This window comes from Onychomys torridus, chromosome 1, assembly GCF_903995425.1.
Source record: "Onychomys torridus chromosome 1, mOncTor1.1, whole genome shotgun sequence".
Classification (NCBI taxonomy): Eukaryota; Metazoa; Chordata; class Mammalia; order Rodentia; family Cricetidae; genus Onychomys; species Onychomys torridus.
The window spans coordinates 112865317-112885562 of record NC_050443.1 but is presented as its reverse complement, the minus strand read 5'-3'; the positions used below and the strand labels follow the sequence as shown (position 1 = coordinate 112885562).

General features: G+C 45.0%; 1 protein-coding gene across 1 annotated transcript in view; it reads right to left on the bottom strand.

Moving 5' to 3' along the window:
• The window catches only part of Dock1 (dedicator of cytokinesis 1), a 453773-nt gene that overhangs the window by 62290 nt on the left and 371237 nt on the right, over positions 1 to 20246 (bottom strand). Inside the window, exons 35-37 of the mRNA XM_036177592.1 lie at positions 10062 to 10147; positions 9722 to 9878; positions 607 to 647 (exon numbers count right to left, since the gene is read on the bottom strand). Of these exons, the coding sequence (XP_036033485.1) occupies positions 607 to 647; positions 9722 to 9878; positions 10062 to 10147 (284 nt within the window). The remainder of the gene's footprint in view (positions 1 to 606; positions 648 to 9721; positions 9879 to 10061; positions 10148 to 20246) is intronic.

The window sequence follows — 20246 nt, the reverse complement described above, 5'->3', positions numbered from 1 at the left end:
TCCTAGCTGGCTAAATGTTGCCCCTCTTGGCCCAAACTTTACATAGGTATGGACATGCTATCTAAGGGCTGAGAGCACATCTGAGGCTCCACCAGGTTTCATCTCAAAATCACCATGATTTTCTACAGAAGACTTTTCATGGTACAAACCACTTGTTCACATGATTTAACACACAGTGATGACAACATGCACAGAATGGGTGTGGCCTACCACACACACAGGGTGCTGGCCAGTATGGCACATGTGTACCTTATATACATCTCACAAGTGATTGCAATGCACATGGAGGGTTCCAGCCGGTATAGCCCATACATCCCTTATATACATCTCATAGTGATTACAGCACATACACACAGGATGCTGGCCAGTGTGGCACATGTGTACCTTATACACATCTCACAAGGGATTGCAATGCACACGGAAGGTTCCAGTCAGCACAGCCCATACATCCCTTATATACATCTCATAGTGATTACAGCACACACACAGGATGCTGGCTAGTGTGGCACACATAGAGGATGCCAGCCAATGCGGCACACACCTACCTTATATACATCTCACAGTGATCACAATGCAGAGGGTGCCACCAGAGTGACTCACACGTACCTTATATACATCTCTTCTCTTTCAATTTCTTTGTAGAAATTCTGAAAAATTAAGCCATGGCATTGTTTTGAAAAAACTCCATTACATAACACAATACAGAAAACAGCAAAGCAAAAATTAAAACAACAACTCATCAAAATGGTCCCATATTGTGAATCCATGGTTCAGTTATGATCGGCACATCCAGTGGACCAAGTCTATGCAGAGAAGAGCACTCAATTTACCGGAGCTCTGAGCATCTCACAGTATCCCTGACTTTTGCTTTTGTAATGACCACATCTCAGATGCTTGAGATACTCGAGGACTAAATTTATATGTGTCATTTGAAAGTCACCCCTCTGCCATAAAAACAAGGTTCTGGCTGAAAACACGATCTCTTAATCATTGTAGTCTCATTTAAATAAATAATCCAAAAATCGGGAGGAGTAAGGAAAGGCATCATCAATGATGTCAGCATGCTGGGATCACCATTTGTGAGAGGCGCAGAAGCATGGGGACATTCTTGTCCTCACATGTCTCAAACCTCTAACTACATCTATTCAAAGGTAAAGACATGTTAACTACATAACACTGCCACCTACCCTGAGCAGTTTTGAAGCAGAACCCACCCTCCCCACCATCAACCCATGTTTCCTAGAGAAAATCCATTGTTTTAGAGAGACAGACCTCCTAAACCATAGTGAGAAAAATAGGTATTCACTTCAAAAAGGAAGGGAGGAAGGAGGGAGGAGGGAGGGAGGGAGGAAGGAAGCCCTACGTACACAACCCTGGTGGGGAAAACTTGATTTGTGAATTCCAGTAAGAGTGCTATTTCTACACATTACTGCAAAATATCATCTAATTCAATGTTTATACCAAAATCACACTTCTGGTGAGCATGGCAGTACACGTGTGTGTAATGCCAGCACTTGGGAGGCTGAGGCAAAAGAATCATGAGTTTGGGCCAGTGAGGGCTATATAGAGAATCTCAGACTAGTCTGGGTGACACAGTGAAACCCTTTCTTCCTGGTAACATTTCTTCTTCATGTGGACTGCTTTATATACACGGCACCATTCACTGGACACTACAAAGACACAGAGTCAACTCACAGGGCCTGTAGGATTCCTTTCTTTTCTGTATTAGTTTATTTTTCATTTTTTGGAGAATTTCATACATTCATACAATGAAACATCATCACATCCAATGACTATTTTCCTTTTTAACTCCTTCTCAAATGGCTCCCTCTTAACTTCATGCCTTCTTATTCTTTTTTGGACAACCCATTAAATCTAATTCACACTGTCACATATACATGGCTGAGGGCCCATCTACTGGAGCATACAAACTAGGCTAGTGGCCACATTAATTCTTTTTCTTTTTAACCTATAGCTTTTTATTATTTATTTATCTATCCATCTATCTATCTATTTATTTATTTATTTTTGGTTTTTCGAGACAGGGTTTCTCTGTGTAGCTTTGCGCCTTTCCTGGATCTCGCTCTGTAGACCAGGCTGGCCTCAAACTCACAAAGATCCTCCTGCCTCTGCTTCCCGAGTGCTGGGATTAAAGGCGTGCACCACCCAGCTAGTTTGTTATTTTAAAAGAACAGAAAAGGTCTTCACCAACCCCACATCTGACAGAGGGCTGATATCCAGAATATATAAAGAACTCAAGAAATTAGACATCAAAATGCCCAACAGTCCAATTAAGAAATGGGCTATAGAACTAAACAGAGAATTCTCCACAGAGGAAGTCCAAATGGCGAAAGATATTTAAGGAATTGCTCAACATCCCTAGTTATCCGGGAAATGCAAATCAAAACGACTCTGAGATACAACCTTACACCTGTCAGAGTGGCTAAGATCAAAAACACAGAAGACAGCTTATGCTGGAGAGGTTGTGGAACAAGGAGAACTCTCCTCCACTGCTGGTGGGAATGCAAGCTTGTACAGCAACTTTGGAAATCAATATGGCGCTTCCTTAGAAAACTGGGAATCAATCTCCCCCAAGACCCAGCTGTAGCACTCTTGGGCATATACCCAAGGAATGCTCAATCATACCACAAGGGCATTTGCTCAGCTATGTTCATATCAGCATTGTTTGTAATAGCCAGAACCTGGAAACAACCTAGAGGCCCTTCAACTAAAGAATGGATAAAGAAAATATGGTACATATACACAATGGAGTACTACTCAGCAGAGAAAAACAATGACATCATGAGATTTGCAGGCAAATGGATGGATCTAGAAAAAAATCATCCTGAGTGAGGTAACCCAGACTCAGAAGGATAAACATGGTATGTACTCACTCATAGGAGGATACTAGATGTAAAACAAAGATGACTAGACTGCTACACAACTCCAGGGAGGCTACCTAGAAAACGGGGACCCTAGGAAAGACACAGGGATCACCCAATGACAGAGAAATGGATGAGATCTACATGAACAACCTGGACAACAGTGGGAGTAATGAAGGGCAAGATTTGAGGGAAAGAAAGCTTAGGGGAGCAGGAGATCCCAGCTGGATCAAGAACAGAAAGGGAGAATGAGGAATAACAGACCATGATAAATGAAGACCACATGAGAACAGGAATAGGCAGAGTGCTGGAGAGGTCCCCAGAAATCCACAATGATACATCCTCTGTAGACTGCTGGCAATGGTCGAGAGAAAGCCTGATCTGACCTAGTCTGGTGAGCAGATGTCTAAACACCCTAACAGTCATGCTGGAACTCTCATCCAATAACTTATGGAAGCAGAGATCCTCAGCCAGGCCCCAGGTGGAGCTCCACGTGTCCAACTAGCCAGAAAGAGGAGGGACTGTAAGAGCATGAATTGTTGAATCCAAGATTGCAAAAAGCACAGGAACAAATAGCCAATTGAATGGAAGCACATGAATTATGAGCCAACGGCTGTGGAGCCCCCAGCTGGATCATGTCCTCTGCATAAGAGAGACAATTGAATAACTTGAACTGCTTGGGAGGCATCCAGGCTGTGGGACCAGGACCTGTCCTTGGTGCATGAACTGGCTGTTTGGAACCCAGGGCTTACACAGGGATACACGCTCAGTCTGGAAGGAGGGGACAGGACCTGCCTGTACTGAATCCACCAGGTTTAAATGAATCCCCAGGGGAGTCTTGGTCCTGGTAGACATGGGAATGGAGGGGAGGGGCTGGGGGGAAGGTGGGGGTGGGGCGGGACGGGGGAGGACAGGGGAACCCATGGCTGATGTGTAAAATTAAAACACATAATAATAATAATAATAATAATAATAATAATAATAATAATAATAACGATTTTCCCAGCCAGGCAGTGATCATGCACACCTGTAATCCCAGCACTCAGGAACCAGAAGCAGGCGGATCTCTGAGTCAAGGCCAGCCTGGTCTCCAGAGTAAGTTCCAGGACAGCCAAGGTTACACAGAGAAACCCTGCCTCAAAGGCAAATAAAACCAAAAAGAATGATTCTCCCTCTCCCATCAGCTATCATCTGGTAATAACTCCTCAGTAAGGGATCGGACCTAGAGAGCATCCTCAGCATGAAATTTAGCATCTAAGAATGATACTTAAACTCTACAATCAGGTGTCTGAGGGAGCTGGCAAACATTAACATTATAAAGGCACACAGTGACCCAATAAGATGATTTAATTTCATAGGTCTAAAGGGACACTGTTTCCAAGGTACAATCTCTTTGGAAAGAAAGGATGGGAGTATGCAGACAGCCACAAAGAGGGCCATGTTCCGAAGAACTGGTTTTACCTGGTGCTGCACCTGACATTGGAACGAGCTTTAGTTCCTATGACGCACGCAGCAATGAAGATATTTTCGGCTACCTAACAAAAGATTCACAGCGAGCACAGCGCTTCCTTCTCACTCACAGGCATTTAAAAGTTATGATGTCACAGCAGCCTCTTTTGTGCCCATGTTTTCAATTCCCTCCTACTATTTTGTTCACTCATGGGTTCTCCCTTATCCTCTGACCCTCACCCGCCTCTCAGACATGGGCTGCCTCGCTATCCTCTTTGGACCTCAAAACCCATCTAGACCTGAATATATAGTAAATATGTAGTAATCTAATATGTAATATTATATAGTTATAGGTCATATATTCCTATATATGAGCTTGGCAATGAGTGTTTAGAGATAGGAATTTTTTAATTATTATTTTTTATTTTTAATCTCTGTCTCTTTCTCTCTCTCTCTGTGTGTTGATTATATGAGTTTGTACAATAGTGGAATGTGCTTTTAGCTGCTCAGCCATCTCTTTGGCCCCTAGAGATAGGATTCTCATCTGTAATAGTCTAGTTTCTTTTCCTCACTCTCGCACATTTACATTCCACATAGACATGTCCAAACATGGCAGGATCCATCCCATCACCCCTGGGCATGGGGAAAGACTACTGTTTCACTTTTCAGGCAACAACATAAACTGCTTCCAGGTGAAGAAGTTAATAATGTGAGATCACCTCGGGAATTCTGGGTGGCTCTCAGCATGAGCCAGAGCTGACTACAGCTGCAGTAGTTGGGCACTGAGTGAGTCTCCAAATTAAGGATGAATACACGTCAACATCAGAAACACGGCTGCAGGTGTCTTTTCCAACTGTGACCACTGGTGATAAGAACCCAATTTCAGCATGGTGCCATCTATCTACCAGGTTTCATGTCCCCCTGAGCAGAGATCTTGCTTAAAAACACACTGAAATCTTAGCCACCGAAGTTGGAAGCTTAATGAATCTATTAATACTTCTTCCTTCTATATGCTAAGCAGTCTCACAGGCCCTTTTAAGGATCACAATGCGCATGCTACAAATACACCCACAGTAGGGAATGATTTTGAAAAGGTCTCCATGTTTTTCCCACTGTAAAAGGCCAGTTCGTACTTCATGTCAGCTTCACTGGCACCAGGAAGGCTCATCGCTTAGGGCAGAGATAAGAACACACAAAAATGCTCAAACCAGGGCCAGCTGCTTTCCTACAGGTCTACAGGAGAAGGCCATCTTAGCAGTCTATCTACATGAACATAAAGAGCCAAATGGACAGATCTTAGGGACAGACATCACACATGAAGGAGCCATGTGCAGACCTATTAACCTAGTTAAATTTCTTTTTGAAAAACTTTTAACTGTACTTCCCTTTTTTCTTTGGTTGAGAATTGCATACAATGAACTTTGATTATACTCCCCTCCCCCCAACTCCTCCCAGATCCACTGTCCCTACATTCCCAACTTTGTGTCTAAAATTGTTTTAAACCCACCAGGTCATTTGCCTTGCCCAGCTACTTCTGGATGGGTGGCCATCCACCAGAGTGTGGTTGATTTGTAGGCACCAAACTCTTCAGAGTAATGGAAGACCACGAAAGAAAGAAAGAAAGAAAGAAAGAAAGAAAGAGAGAGAGAGAGAGAGAGAGAGAGAGAGAAAGAAAGAAAGAAAGAAAGAAAGAAAGAAAGAAAGAAAGAAAGAAAGACCCCAATGTTTTCTGGAAATAAAAGGGCAGCTGCACACATGAACTCTCAGCAATTGTGACAGCATGCACAAGGCTGCATAAATTCTACCCAGACCCAACCCCAGCCTGGAAAGAGGAGGTGGGCATGAACTCTCTCCCCTAGCTGAGGAGCTGCTGGAAAGTGACAGCTGCTGGAAGAGGGCGAGCCAGGCAGTTTTCTTTAAGGGTGTAACATCTACTTGGACTTTTAAGTTCACTAAATTCTTCCCTGGTTATGTCTCAGTTATTGATGAGCTATCCAAGGGATATTTCATTGTGTGGAAGTGCTTCAGGTTCTTTCTGATTTTTGGATGTTCTGCATACCTCATCCATCTGTTCTTGCACATTGCCATTTTTGTCACTAGCTTCCCCAGTTGTTTTTAATCTTTCTGTATGTGCATGTATGCATGAGTTCATACGTATGTGCATACCTGTGCATGCACGTGTAGAGGCCAGAGGACAACCTCAGGTGCTGTTCTGTAGATATCGGCCATCTTTTAAAAATATTATTTATTTACCATGTATGCGTGTGTGAGAATATACGCATGTGTGTATGTGTATAATGGCACACTCATCTACCATGGCACATATGTGGAGGTGATGTGATAACTTGACAGGATAACTTCCATTATATGGGTCCTGAGGACTAGACACGAGTTGTCAGATGTAGCAACAGGCACCTGATGAATATCTTGCCCCTCCCACTTTTGAGGCAGGGTCTCTTACTGGTCTGGCTCTTGAGCTCCATCTGCCAGGGCTGGGATTACATGTGCCATCATACCCAGCTATTTCAGTGTGAATTCTGGGGCGCTGGCTCAGATCCTCAAGCTCTTTACTGATTGAACCTCAGCCCCATAGTCTCCTCAGTCCCCAGAGTTGTTTGAAATGTCTGGGCCAGGAGCTATAAAACCTCTGTCGTGTCCATGTCTGGCTCCGATGGTTTCTCTGTCACGTAAACTGTGCTCTTTTTTGAGTAGGGCTGTTTTAGGTTGAAAGGAATGTGACATCCAGCCACAGTCTCTACTTCTGGATTTCAGCTCTGGCAGCTGTGACTGGGGACCTCCCTGCCTCTGCAGCTGCAGGAGCACTTGGTTGCCTAGGGAGATGGGGGTTAGAAGAACTGTTAGTCTTCCACTTTGTTCCTTTTTCCTTGCTGCGAAGAAAGCGATGATCCCTAAGCTCTTTCCACAACTGACAGACACAGTAGGTCCCCATGTTTATGGAAGGGAAAACTCTCGTTACCAGAAATGTTTGTCATCAGCCTCAATAGCTTGCTCAGACAGCATACAGGGGCTGCGATTGCACAGGACCTCAGGAGAGGTCCCTCATGGAAGAGACGACACTGAAGATGGAAGGTCCTTCTGCCGATCTTGTTTATTCAAATATCCCTAGGGCTTTTCTTCCTTCCTTCTTGCTTGCTTTAAGATTTACTTTATTATTTATTTATATGAAAGTATGTATGTTTCTGTCTATGCACAAATATCTGCAGAGGCCAGAAGAGGGCATTGGATTCCCTAGTGCTGGAGTTATGGGAGGTTCTGAGGTGTCCGATATGGGTGCTGAGAACTGAACTCAGGTCCTCTGCAAGAGCAATACTCACTCTTAACCACCAAGTATCTCTCCAGCCCCTTCTGATTTTACTTAATGTATATGGGGAGTGTGTATGTGTGTCTGTGTATACATCTATGCATGTGTTCAGAGCCCACAGGAGGAAGTCATTGAATCTGGAGATATGATGGTTGATGGTCAGCAGGCCCCAGCAATCCTCCTGTCTCTGCCCCTCACAGTGCTGCAGTTATGAGCACATACACCACGCTGCCCGACTTTTGGTTTGTACTGGGATACAAACTCAGGGTCTCAGGCTTACACAGCAAGTGCCATTACTCACTGGGCCATCTCTCCAACCCCTTTGGAAGAATGAACACTGTACCACATTCTTCCTGGCATGAAAGTTCATTCCAGTGACCCTAGAAGACTTGCAAGTCACATAAATGGCAGGTATAGAAGTGAGGGCTAAGTGCTTGCATGCTTCTCAGTGACTGGGTCATGGCCTGAACTCAGAAGGCCAATGCCCGGAGAGAGCAGTGGAGAAAGTTAGGCACGATAAGAATAGCCTCGTCTTTCATTTCTACCTAGAGACAGCCGAGAGAAACAGAAGAGAGCCCTCCATGGCCAGGAGTCAGCCATTATGGTTCCTTAGGAGGGTAGGAGTGCATAAAGAATCAGAGGGCTCTGAAGCAGGACTGGGAGGCGCATCCACAGAGAGAGGCAGGACGTTGGCCAGCCACTCATAGGACATCAAGATCCCTAAAAGTGCCCTGGGCCCCCTGCTCTTCCCAGATACAACTTCAGAAGGAAGTGTACCAGGAAGGGTGTCCACAGATCCAACTACATTGCAAGCAAAGCAGCAACGTCAAGGCCATGATAACCAAATTCACCCATCCACCTTCCATCTGTGCTGTTCTGCACTGGTGTCCTGTGGTGCTCTAACAAATGACCATTAGCTGGGTGGCTTCAAAGGACACAAAAACCATCTTCACAGTCATGGGGTTCTGAAGTCAAGGTGTCAGTAGGCCAGCCATTCCTGTGAAGGCTCTCGGAAAGACTCAGTCCTTGACTCTTCCAGTGTCTAGAGATTCCTGGAGTTCTGGGGACTGTCTTCACCACTCTAAATGATGCTCTCTGCTCACATGGCTTCTCTTCTGTATGTGTTTGCTTTCATTTTCTGGGGTGGCACACTGAAACAAGGTCTTCTGTGGCCTACACTGGACTCACATATGCTATATAGCTTAGGTTGGCTTTGAATTCTTGCTCCTCATGCCTCCACTTCCCAAGTGCACCACCATGCCCAGCTTCTTCTTTTACCTCATCTGAAACTCCTGTGAATGAATTTAACCCTTATCCACCTAGGCATCCCCGGCTAACCTCATCTCAAGCTCAGCTGTCAGTGATTCCTCAGCTGCTGTCCACTTTGTTTTTCTTTTTCTTTCCTTTGAGATAGAGTCTCTCATTGGCCTGGAGTGTACCAAGCAGAATATGCTGGTTGCCCAGTGAGACCCAGAATGCAACTGCCCAACTATCTTTTCTTCACTAGAGCTGAGATTATGTGTCACCATGCTTGAGTTATTTTTACGCGAGTTCTGAAGGATTGAACTTGGGTCTTCATGTTAGTATGGCAAGTACTTTACAGACTGAGCTTAACACCCACTCCCTACCCCCAACCCCATCTCATCAGCAGAGATTCCTTTTTCCTAAAAGGGACATATTCACAGGACTAATATATATCTTTGGGATGCTACCATTCAGGACACTCACTATATAGTACATGACTCTGACCTAATAAAAGTAAAGTCTTCCTATCTGGAACTCATGAGGTGCTACCTGGTTATGAAACTAGATGGCTTGCCACCCTCAGCCACAGCAGGTACATTGTAAAAACGTTCAGAAGGGAGCCAAGCTCTCAGCCTGGCAGAGAGCAGATATGCAAGCAATTCTCTGTCCTTCCTTCCCTGTACCAAAGGGGACCCCGGTAGGGGGAAGCTCTGCTGTGCTGTGAAGTGTTCTATGACCAGCTGTCCTCTGGGCTCCAAAATACCCTGGCCCCATTTGCATGCGGCATGCTGCGAAGATGGCGGGTTAATTAACTTTTGCTCACCAGCACGTTGACTGTGCAGCTCATGCGGTTCTCTTTGTTTTCGTCATGCATGATGGTCCTGTAGTCCAGGAGCCTCTCCATCAGCCGCACCACCAGCTTTACAAACGTTTCTCCTGTCTTGGCCAGGTATTTATGTTTCCTGCAGTGCTCTAGGAGGCTGAAAAATAATTACAGACACCTTGTGAATCACACTGCAAGAAAGAAACTTGAGGTGAGGTTTAAAATATTTCCCATTATTAACACATTTTAATTATTTCTGGGCTACAAAGTTCATTGTAGTCTAATTACAAGTCTCTCCGTCTCTCTCCTGACATAAATCCCACCACGAATCGACACTTACATTTTATCAAATAACACTTTGTACTGCTCGTCTCCTCTGCCTCCTTCCACTTCATGATCCAGCTTAGTGATGATCTCATTTTCAAACTATAATTAAACAGAGGAAGCATAAATAATTAGCATGGCAGATATTCCATTTGACAATGTGGACCTCAATCCCTTCTACATCTTTGGGATCACTGTTGGACGGTGACCCTCTGCCTTTGAAACCTGGTTTCATTTCAGAGATGCTGTCCCCGAGCCCCTGCAGACATCTGCTGACTCTCAGCCTCAGAGAGAACCTTTCTTTCCTCTTTCAGCTCTTGGAGTCTGAATGCCTGTCCCTCAATAGTGGGAGTGAGCGGCACGGAAGGAAGGCAAAGCCAACTGTAGGCAACAGAGTCAAGGGGTAACGGAAAGAGACACTAAATTTTATCTCCACTAACCAACAACACTTGAAATAGGGCGCCGGTTCCTGGGAGAGCACAGATGGCATTTCATTTGCTAGGTTAGCGTTCTTGGCAATCTGAAAACATCCACGGGGCCACTTCACTGCCACTGCCGTGATGGATCTCCAATTCAAATAGGATTGCAGAAGAGTCCAGAGAGAAAGTCCAGCAGTCACCTTTACATGGTCCATCTCCAGGCTCACCCTACACTCCAGAGCTACTGACTGGGTAGTGTGAGCATCAGTTGACTGAATATCTCTCAAATCCAGAGTTAAAAAAAAAAAATCTCTAAATTCCAGGGAGTCAGAATTTCCCAGAATGTTTCTAGGGCTCACTGGACTGATATAAACATCTTGATAATAATGATAATGACAATGTTTCCCCATTTCCTCCCCTGATAGCTAGGTGACATGCAGTTTCAAAGAGAAACCAGGGTTCTCCTTTGAGGGTGTTGGTAGGAGGAGGGACTGGGGGAGCATGGGTTCTTACAAAGATGGATGTCCACACTCTAAACAAAGGATGCTGAGCGAGAGGGAAACAGACAACTAAATGCAAAGTCCAGAAACCAAGAACACACTACAGCAGGGATGTGAGGATCTCCAGGAACCCGCTAAAGATGTTCAACCACTCAGTTCTCAGCACAATGACAAGGTTCTTCCAAGAATGATAGCCAGGTGAGAGTAGGCCCCCTCCCTTAGTGACTGCTATATTGAGGCTTTGAGATGAGCCTGAGACAGATCTTCTCATGAAGTGACTATGTTGCCCCTCCCACATAAAATACTTGTTTGGTGTTTTGTCATGTGTTTGGAAATAGGATCTCATATAGTTCAGGCTGGCTTCAAAGTCAGTATGTAACCAAAGGTGAACTTTGGATCCTCCTGCTCCCACCTCCCAAGTGTTGGGATTATAGATATATGCCAATATACCAGATTTTATGGGATGCTGAGGATGGAACCCAGAGTTTCCTGTATATCAGTCAAGCCCTTTACCAATGAGCTACATCCCTAGGGATGCCGGGAATTGAGGCTTAACACAGATGGAGCTGGGAGAGCTTAGTATGTCAGCAGAGTGGGCTGGTTGGTACTAAAACAATTGGCTCTTGGGGCCTTGTCCAACCAAGTGGTGACATGGCTTAGCCACAGCAATAGACATGAGATACTGACAAGGGGCATGTGAAGTGCTAGTGTGGCAGTGGCAGCTAATGGTGGGCTCTGGAGAAGCAGAAAGCAAGGCCCAGGGAAGAGCCTGCAAAGCGGCACAGACTCTCCTGTAGCAGGCTTTCTTAGACCACCAGCCCCCAAATCATGACAAAGAGACTTACTTTTTTTTTTTTTTTTTTTTTTTTTCCGAGACAGGGTTTCTCTGTGTAGCTTTGTGCCTTTCCTGGAACTCACTTTGGAGACCAGGCTGGCCTCGAACTCACAAAGATCCGCCTGGCTCGCCTCCCAAGTGCTGGGATTAAAGGCGTGTGCCACCACCGCCCAGCGAGACTTACTATTAATATGAATGGTCAGCCTTAGCTTAGGCTTGTTTCTAGCTAGCTTTTCCCCCCTGCAATTTAAATTAACCCATTTCTATTCATCTATGTGCTGCTCTGAGGCTTGTTTAACCTCATGTACATACTGTCTATCCTGCCTTCCTGCTTCCTCTCTCCCTGTCTGTCTGTCCCCTGGCTGGCTGGCTGATACTCCTTCTCTCTCTCCCCACCAGCCCTGCCTATCCTTCCTCTGCCTAGCTATTGGCTGTTCAGCTTTTTATTAGATCAATCATGTGCCTGAGGTAGGCAAAGTAAAACAGCAACATATCTTTACATAGTTAAACAAATGCAGTATAAACCAACGCAACACATCTTTAGATAGTTAAACAAGTATTCTATTCCATAACACTCTCCCATCCTCATCAGGATGCCTCAGCACCCAGAGCCTTACTTTCATCCTGCTGCACAAACCAAAGATGGGCAGGCGGGGTGGGAATGGGCTGCTTCTTGCTTAGCACTAAGGACTTGGCAGCCTCCCAGCCACCTTGGCCTTTCTCAGCTCCTCATTCTTTCTGATCTTCTCACACTCTCCTCCCAGATAAATACCACTTTTTGATTGTCAGGCTTAAGAAGTTCAAGGCTTCTTTAGAAACAGAGACGGTTCCATTGAAGGAAGAGATTGACTTGGCTTTTTTTCCTTTTTTCAACACAGAGCCTTAAGAAAAATACTTTCACTGCAAAATGACCACCTTCTGCTACTCGCCTGCAATGACTCTGGTCTTTACAATGGATTCCTTCAAGCAGCCATTCACTTGGGACTCTAACACAAGGAAGCTCTCTTGCAATTAGCCCTGAGATGGCCTTTCAAGGCAGTCCTGTCCTTCAGGGGAAAACAGAGTGGGGTGCCAAAGGTCAAAACAAACACAAGTGATTCCCAAGAAATAGCTGAGATCTAACAGAGAACCAAATATCTTAATTCAGACACAGCACTCAAACATCCATGTTTGAGGGCTACAACTGGTGAAGTAAAGAAAATTCAGAAAAGAAGGACTTATCTGAACACTGGCAAGCACACACATTCAAAATTGTTCACCTCTCCCCAGTCAGAAGGTATTGGGATGTGGCTTCTACTTTATGAAAACCTGCTTTCTCTGCTTCCATGTGTAAACTTAGCTGTCACACACACTAGGACAACGAAGACATCTTGGCTCCTTAAATATGTTGCTTATCAAACTTGTCTGAGGAATTTAATGTTTTCCAAAAGGAGTGGCCGAAGGGTAAGTGCAGCAGAACACAGCTGATTCTGGATTTACCGAACACCAACCTAAGGTAGAACAACTCTGCCACGTATCAGCCAGGCTCACTGCACCAGGGCTCTTCAGCTAGCCTCTCATTTCTCAGTCTTCATTCATTTTTACAGAATGTACTAGGATCAATATGCTAGTGTACTGTGACCTGTTATCATAATCAGAATTAAGCAGCCCCATCCCAATAAATTGGAGACAGTCCATTTGCTGACAGAGCAGGGCTGCTTTTCGATAACGGTTGTGTTTATTGTGTCCTGCACTGTGTTTATTGTGTCAGCCTGTACTGTGGTTAACAGGCAGCGGGGCTCTGTGGCTAGGATAAAATTAGAGTGTGTTTATTGTGCTACTCAAAAGATGGTGGAGGCGCACTCACTGATGTAATAAGCAGAATCATTATATTTTCTTCTCTTTTTCTGAATCACCAATATTGCTACAAAAATATCCATAGGGTATCCAACCTAAAATATGGAATAAAGCATCTCAAGTCTCTGATAGCAGTATCCTCCTGAGAACATTAAATGTAAGAGATCATCAATTGAAGGCATTTGGAAGGATGCTTTTCAATGGACTCTGATAGCCTCACAGTGGCATTGATGTTGTGAATTCAATTAACTTAGAAAAAAAAAAAAAAAAGCTACTGCTTCCCATTGTTACTGCCAAAGTCAGCTCAGGGCTACTGAATACTATTTCAGAGACTACAAAGTAGGGATTCCAGCCATAGATAATCTTAAAGACTATGATGATTCATTTGAGATATATTATTTTGGGTTAGGTTTACTGCTATTAAAAATCGTGTGTGTGTGTGTGTGTGTGTGTGTGTGTGTGTGTGTGTGTGTGTAAGTGCGTGCTCATGTTTCTATCCACTGAGCCACCTTACCAGTCTTACTGCTATCGCTATAATAAATTTATACTTGTATATAATCAGACCAGCATTGTATCCAGGATTATTTATCATAGAGATCTGGACACAACTAATTCAGCATCCAAAGGCTCAGAGCTTATCACGAGCTGGTTGAAATCATGAACCGATGAGTGTAGCCTGCTGCATCTGATAGCAAAAGAGTTTCCTGGTAGATGTTACCTTTTTCCAAAGTGCTCTCCTTCTCCCTTGTTCTCATGATAACAAGCTCGGAAGACACTGCAGGTTAGGAGCTTGGTGCTTGGCCACTTCCTGGTTTTAGAGACCACTAAGGAATGTTCTCTATCATCTCCTCTACCTCCAGATGGAGCTGGGCCAGCCTGCTGGAGCCATGCAACCTTCCTCATGGGATTTTACCAGAGGGTACAAGAAACAGAAAGATGCTTGACTGTGTCTGGGTAGAAAATGTGTTCCTTAAGGAGCCTCAGCAGACATAAGCCATTGGTTAAGAACCTCTGTCTCCCAGCTCTCCTGATGACATCCTAACAGTGACAGGTTCTCAAATCTGTCACTTGACCTTTAATTCCTGTGCTCAGACACACTAATATTTTTTATGTAGATTGCATTTATTTATCTTCCCTAATCACTGTGTAAACTTAATTACACACTTAATCTCTAGGGTTTCATCCCATATTAAAAAACCCCCATATTCCCCCTGTCTATCAAGTAGGCATCTCCATGACCTTGAAGCTTCTCTGACCAGTTCTTGAGCTGGGAGAGCCCAAAACTATACCCTTGGGGCAAAGAGGCCAGGCGGCCTGCACTGTCTGGCTGAGACACTCACAACTCAGCCTGGAGAGGGACTTTTGGCTGAGCACAATTACTGTGAACTCAGAGAAAGTGGCCGCAGAGAGAGTCAAGGTTGATTTAGTTGAGGGAGACGATGGGAGGTTGAGAATGTCTTTGCTGGAAGGCTTTAAGGAACAGAATTCAATATAATAGGAACTCTTGGAGTCAAAGGTATTGGTTGTCAAGATCTCTCAGACCACCTTCGGGAATGAATTCAATGAAATCAAATCTACTCCCCTTGCAATGGTTCCTCTAGAAGCTTCCAAAGCAATATGACTACACATTCTTTAGAAATGAAGAGCACAAATAAATAAGCCAACAAATAAAACTCCCAATGAATTGGCGAATAAACAAGACAAAATTTCCACCCAATTTATTCACATTCATAGCACAGTACAAATTGTACTGGCGTTTTAACCAAGAGGCAGAAGTTTCCCACATCCACCTGGGTTATTAAATTATTTGCTTAAGGTTAGCAGCATGGGCAGCAGAAGGAGATTATTCAAACAGACACTCAGGAACTGAGTTTTGAACGACACCAATATTACTCATGTTTATATTGTTACTATGAAATGGGAGTGTCTGGAGGTGGTGGGGCAGTTTACCAAGCCTCGCAAAGATAACACAAAACAGCCCCATGACTGAGCATATGATTTTACCTTTCCCACTGCAGTTTTTATCAATGGTATGTGGCCTGTGTGGCTATTTGCTTACACTTCTCAGCTGTTAGCACTGTATCGTCCAAAGCTGTAACAAATGGAATTCTTTTTTTTTTTTTTTTCTTTCTTCCATTTTTATGTTTTGGAAGTAAAATTCAGTGTGAGGCTGAGACTCTGAGGGTTATTCATGTGTAAGGCTGTCAGTAAAATTGCAGGAAAGTCAGTGAAAGGCCAAGTAATGGTTCATCATCTCTTTACCAAGGCCGGGTTTGTTGAGATGGGTGACCAATGGGGCAGAACAATCTGGATGCTCCCCACATCTCCCATGCCACTGTAGGATGGGCTAGAAAGAGAAATCAGATAGAGGACCATGACAACAGGGGTGAGTTGAGGTAACATGTTACAATGAGAGTGGACAGAGAATTCCTGGCGGGGAAACCAACAGGAGGGAACGATTGAGGTGGATGGGTGGGACAACCAGGTCATGAAAGGGCCTTAGAGTGGACTGAAAGAACCGGAAAGCTGGAGTTTAGAAGCAGTCAGAGATGAAGAGGGGGGAGAAAGAAAGAAATGGGCTTCTGCTGAGGGGAGACTCACGTGGAGAGGGCAGAGAAATGACAGGGGAGTTCCTCTGTCAATGGCAGCTGCCACAGGGTCAGAAGGGATCACCCCAGGGGCACATGAGAGGTCCCCAAGTTGAGACTCCCACATGTATTCTTGCCTTTGATACTTGGAGCACTCACAAAAAGGAGGAGAAGGACATGCTCCACAGACAGTATGGGGCAGGGAGGAAGAGTGAGAGTGGGGATTTGAGGATGTGAGAGAGCATCCAGCCAACCATGTCTTCCTTCCACTCTGTACTGGTTCATAAGGACGTACATTCCTATAGCCAGGAGGGATTTCTGAAAGAATCCTAGGCTGCCTCGTATTTCACATGCTTCTGCCTGGTCCAAGACTATGTTAGATCACAGATCTACCCATTGGGATCCAGTCCCTGCACAACTTGGCCATAAACGGGTGGCTTTTACTAGCATGAGGGACCCTGTGTCCACAGACCTTCCTGTTATTGTTGTTTTGCTTTTTCTTGGCCTTTTTGGAGCCAGGTTTGCATGTATTCAAGGCTAGCCTTAAACTTGCGAGGCAGCTGAGGATGACCTTGAAATTTTGATCCTCCTGCCTCCACCTCTAAATCGCTGAGATTAAATGCATTCCACTACGCCTGGTTTATTCAGTGCTGGGGATCAAACCCATGGCTTTGTGCACTTCAGGTAAGCACTCTACCCACTGAGCCATATGCCCAGGTCTATAGACTTTCACAGAGCTGATGGCTCATGATGAAATCTATAAAGAACTGAAGAAACCAAGATGACTCAATGACTCAAGGTAAGGAATGCAGCCCTAGAAAGGTTGTCACAGGCTGCAGGAAGTCATAGTTCCCGAATGGGAACTCTAGGCCTCCCCATCAGACCACTATAGGAGTCCAGCCAAAGGAAGGACCTTAGAGGAGCTGCACAGGGCAAGGGCACAGGGATCTGGAAGGAAGTTTTCTGCTCTTCCAAGAACTGCACTGGAAAGAACACGCTAATAAAATGTGGCTGAGAAGGGCAAGGGCAACAATTCGGGGCAACTCTGGGAAAGCCCGATTTGCAGGACAGACTACTAAAGCTCCAGTCATGGGTAGATATAATTTAACCTTGAGTCAAAATGGAGGTTGCCCCCTGAACCCAGTAGGTCACCTCCAAACTCCAATTACAAGTCAACAATACAACCTGGCCACGATGCAGATTTCACCAACATCAGCATATCAACCGCTCTGCTATGAAAGCACAATCTTTAGAGGATGCTGTGTCCTGTGACCAAAGCATTAAAGCTGCCTAAAAACAAAAAACCCTAATGCCTTCCCCTCACTCCATTAGGTTTGTGCATCTGCTATAAAAGTGGAGGCAATTTAAGCCCTCGCTGACGTGACTAATCAGGTTAGATAATTGCATTTGTGGTGGATTAGTTAAACAGCAGCCAACCATCCCCAGCCCAGCAGCTCCTGGATGGAGAGGCAGGCTGAGCCAGCTGTTTCCTGGGGGCTGAGCATGCATCCACTCAGGGTGTACCCACAGAGGTTGCCTATAAGGAACAGGGGCCATGCCTTCTGCTTTAAGAGAACAGGCTGACAAGGACTGTCAGACTTTCAGCCAGACTGAAAGCAGGAAGGTGCCAGAAGGATAGAGGAAGTCAACAGACAAGTGCCTTGGTCCCGGAGGGAGAGCCCTGGTGTGAGGGAGCAGGGATGGAGAGAAGGATGAAGGTTGGAGATGAGAAAGGGTAAGGAAGGGTGAATCTTCTCGAATGAATGTGATCAGGAGGCAGAGAGGGCAAGTCAAGTCCACTGTAACTAACATATACTAGAAAACCTAACGACCAGGATACCAGCAGAAAACTAAGGGATGGGGAAGGTTTGGGGCACGGCATCTTCCTGGGAGGCTGAGGTAGCTGATCTTTTCCCAACCCTCAGGAACAGACTGACACAGAAGAGATCTGCTACAGTTGGCACCTCTAGAGTGCCCTCAAATTCCACATGATAGGTGCTTGGTCTCTGGGAAACCTTCAGTGTGGGAGGTGTGTGGGCCAATAAGGTGCACCTTTGAGGGAGATCAAGGCCTCAGCTCTTCCTTGACTTCTTTTCTCTTCCTGGTCCTGGGGTACATGGCTTTATACCACTACTCCTCCAGGCCCTTATGATGAGCTGCCCTACTAAAGACCCCAAACAATAGGGACAGTTGATCATGAGCAAAAACCCACTCAAGCTGCGAGCCAACACAGGATTATCTCCTGTCTTTGTTCTGGTGAGGAGGGAAAGCTTGTGATCACGAGATTCTTTATGGTTTTTGTCTTCTGGGCTGCTTCACTGCATGCAACCCTGTGTCTCAAGACAAATGGAAAACGGCCAGTGAGTTTTCCACAAAATGCTCGTGGATGAGGACATGATTAGCCTGATGTCTCTTTTGTGGATATGCTTGTTCATGGCTGTGCTTTTATTTGCCCAAATCCAAACAAGGTGTGTTTTAAGTCTTTGAAATGCTTATAGAACATGAGTCTGGGTTCAGGGAGTGTCCCTTCTCTGTAGTGTGACTCAGGAAGTTAACTTCCTGCAAAAACAAAGGACAGACAATTGGACTCCTGGAGCTCCACCTGGGGCCTGGCTGAGGATCTCTGCATCCACTTCCATCAGTTATTGGATGAGAGTTCCAACATGACCTTTAGAGTGTTTGGCCACTTGATCACCAGACTAGGTCAGATCAGGCTTTCTCTCAACCATTGCCAGCAGTCTACAGAGGATGTATCATTGTGGATTTCTGGGGACCTCTCCAGCACTCTGCCTATTCCTGTTCTCATGTGGTCATCATTTATCATGGTCTGTTATTCCTTGTTCTCCCTTTCTGTTCTTGATCCAGCTGGGATCTCCTGCTCCCCTAAGCTTTCTTTCCTTCAAACCTCGCCCTTCATTACTCCCACTGTCGTCCAGGTTGTTCATGCAAATCTCATCCATTTCTCTGTCATTGGGTGATCCCTGTGTCTTTCCTAGGGTCCTGTTTTCTAGGTAGCCTCCCTGGAGTTGTGTAGCAGTCTAGTCATCTTTGTTTTACATCTAGTATCCTCCTATGAGTGAGTACATACCATGTTTGTCCTTCTGAGTCTGGGTTACCTCACTCAGGATGATTTTTTCTAGATCCATCCATTTGCTTGCAAACCTCATGATGTCATTGTTTTTCTCTGCTGAGTAGTACTCCATTGTATATATGTACCATATTTTCTTTATCCATTCTTCAGGCAGTGGGACCCGGACCTGCCCTTAGTGCATGAGCTGGCTGTTTGGAACCTTGGGCTTACACAGGGACACTTTGCTCAGCCTGGAAGGAGGGGACTGGACCTGCCTGTACTGAATCCATCAGGTTTAAATGAATCCCCAGTGGAGTCTTGGCCCTGTAGGAGATGGGAATGGAGGGGAGGGGATGGGAGGAAGGTGGGGGCGGGGGCGGGAGGGGGGAAGACAGGGGAGCCCATGGCTGATGTGTAAAATTAAAACACAAATATAATAAATAAAAAAAAGCAGGTGTTGGAATTGAAGGAGACCAGTGGAAACTTCTGTGTGATTTTGACATCAAATTGGAGAGTTTTGTGGAGTTGACAGATATTGTCAATGAAAAGGTAGAAGTAACATATGTATTATTTTAATAAACACGGTAACCTGTGTTTCACAGAAAAACAAAAAACAAAAAACAACAACAACAACAAAACAAAAACAAAGGACAGAGTCTGAATGCCCTGGAGGAGGAAAGTGTTCAGACTGGAGACCCTGCTTCTGTGACTCTCACTAACTTCTACCATTTTCCAGCAAACCTGGAGGAAATCAGAGCATGGGAAGCACCTCCTTAGAAGACAACTGTAGGGTAGTCAGAAAAGTCCACAACACAGCAACCAGACACAAAGACCACGAGGAGACAAGGGACATGCAGAAACCCACTGCTCATTCGTCTTCATTTCAGCTACCCCTTGACCTTTGTTTTGACCCAAAGACCATATTTAAAAATTGAGAAATGGTATAAATGGTT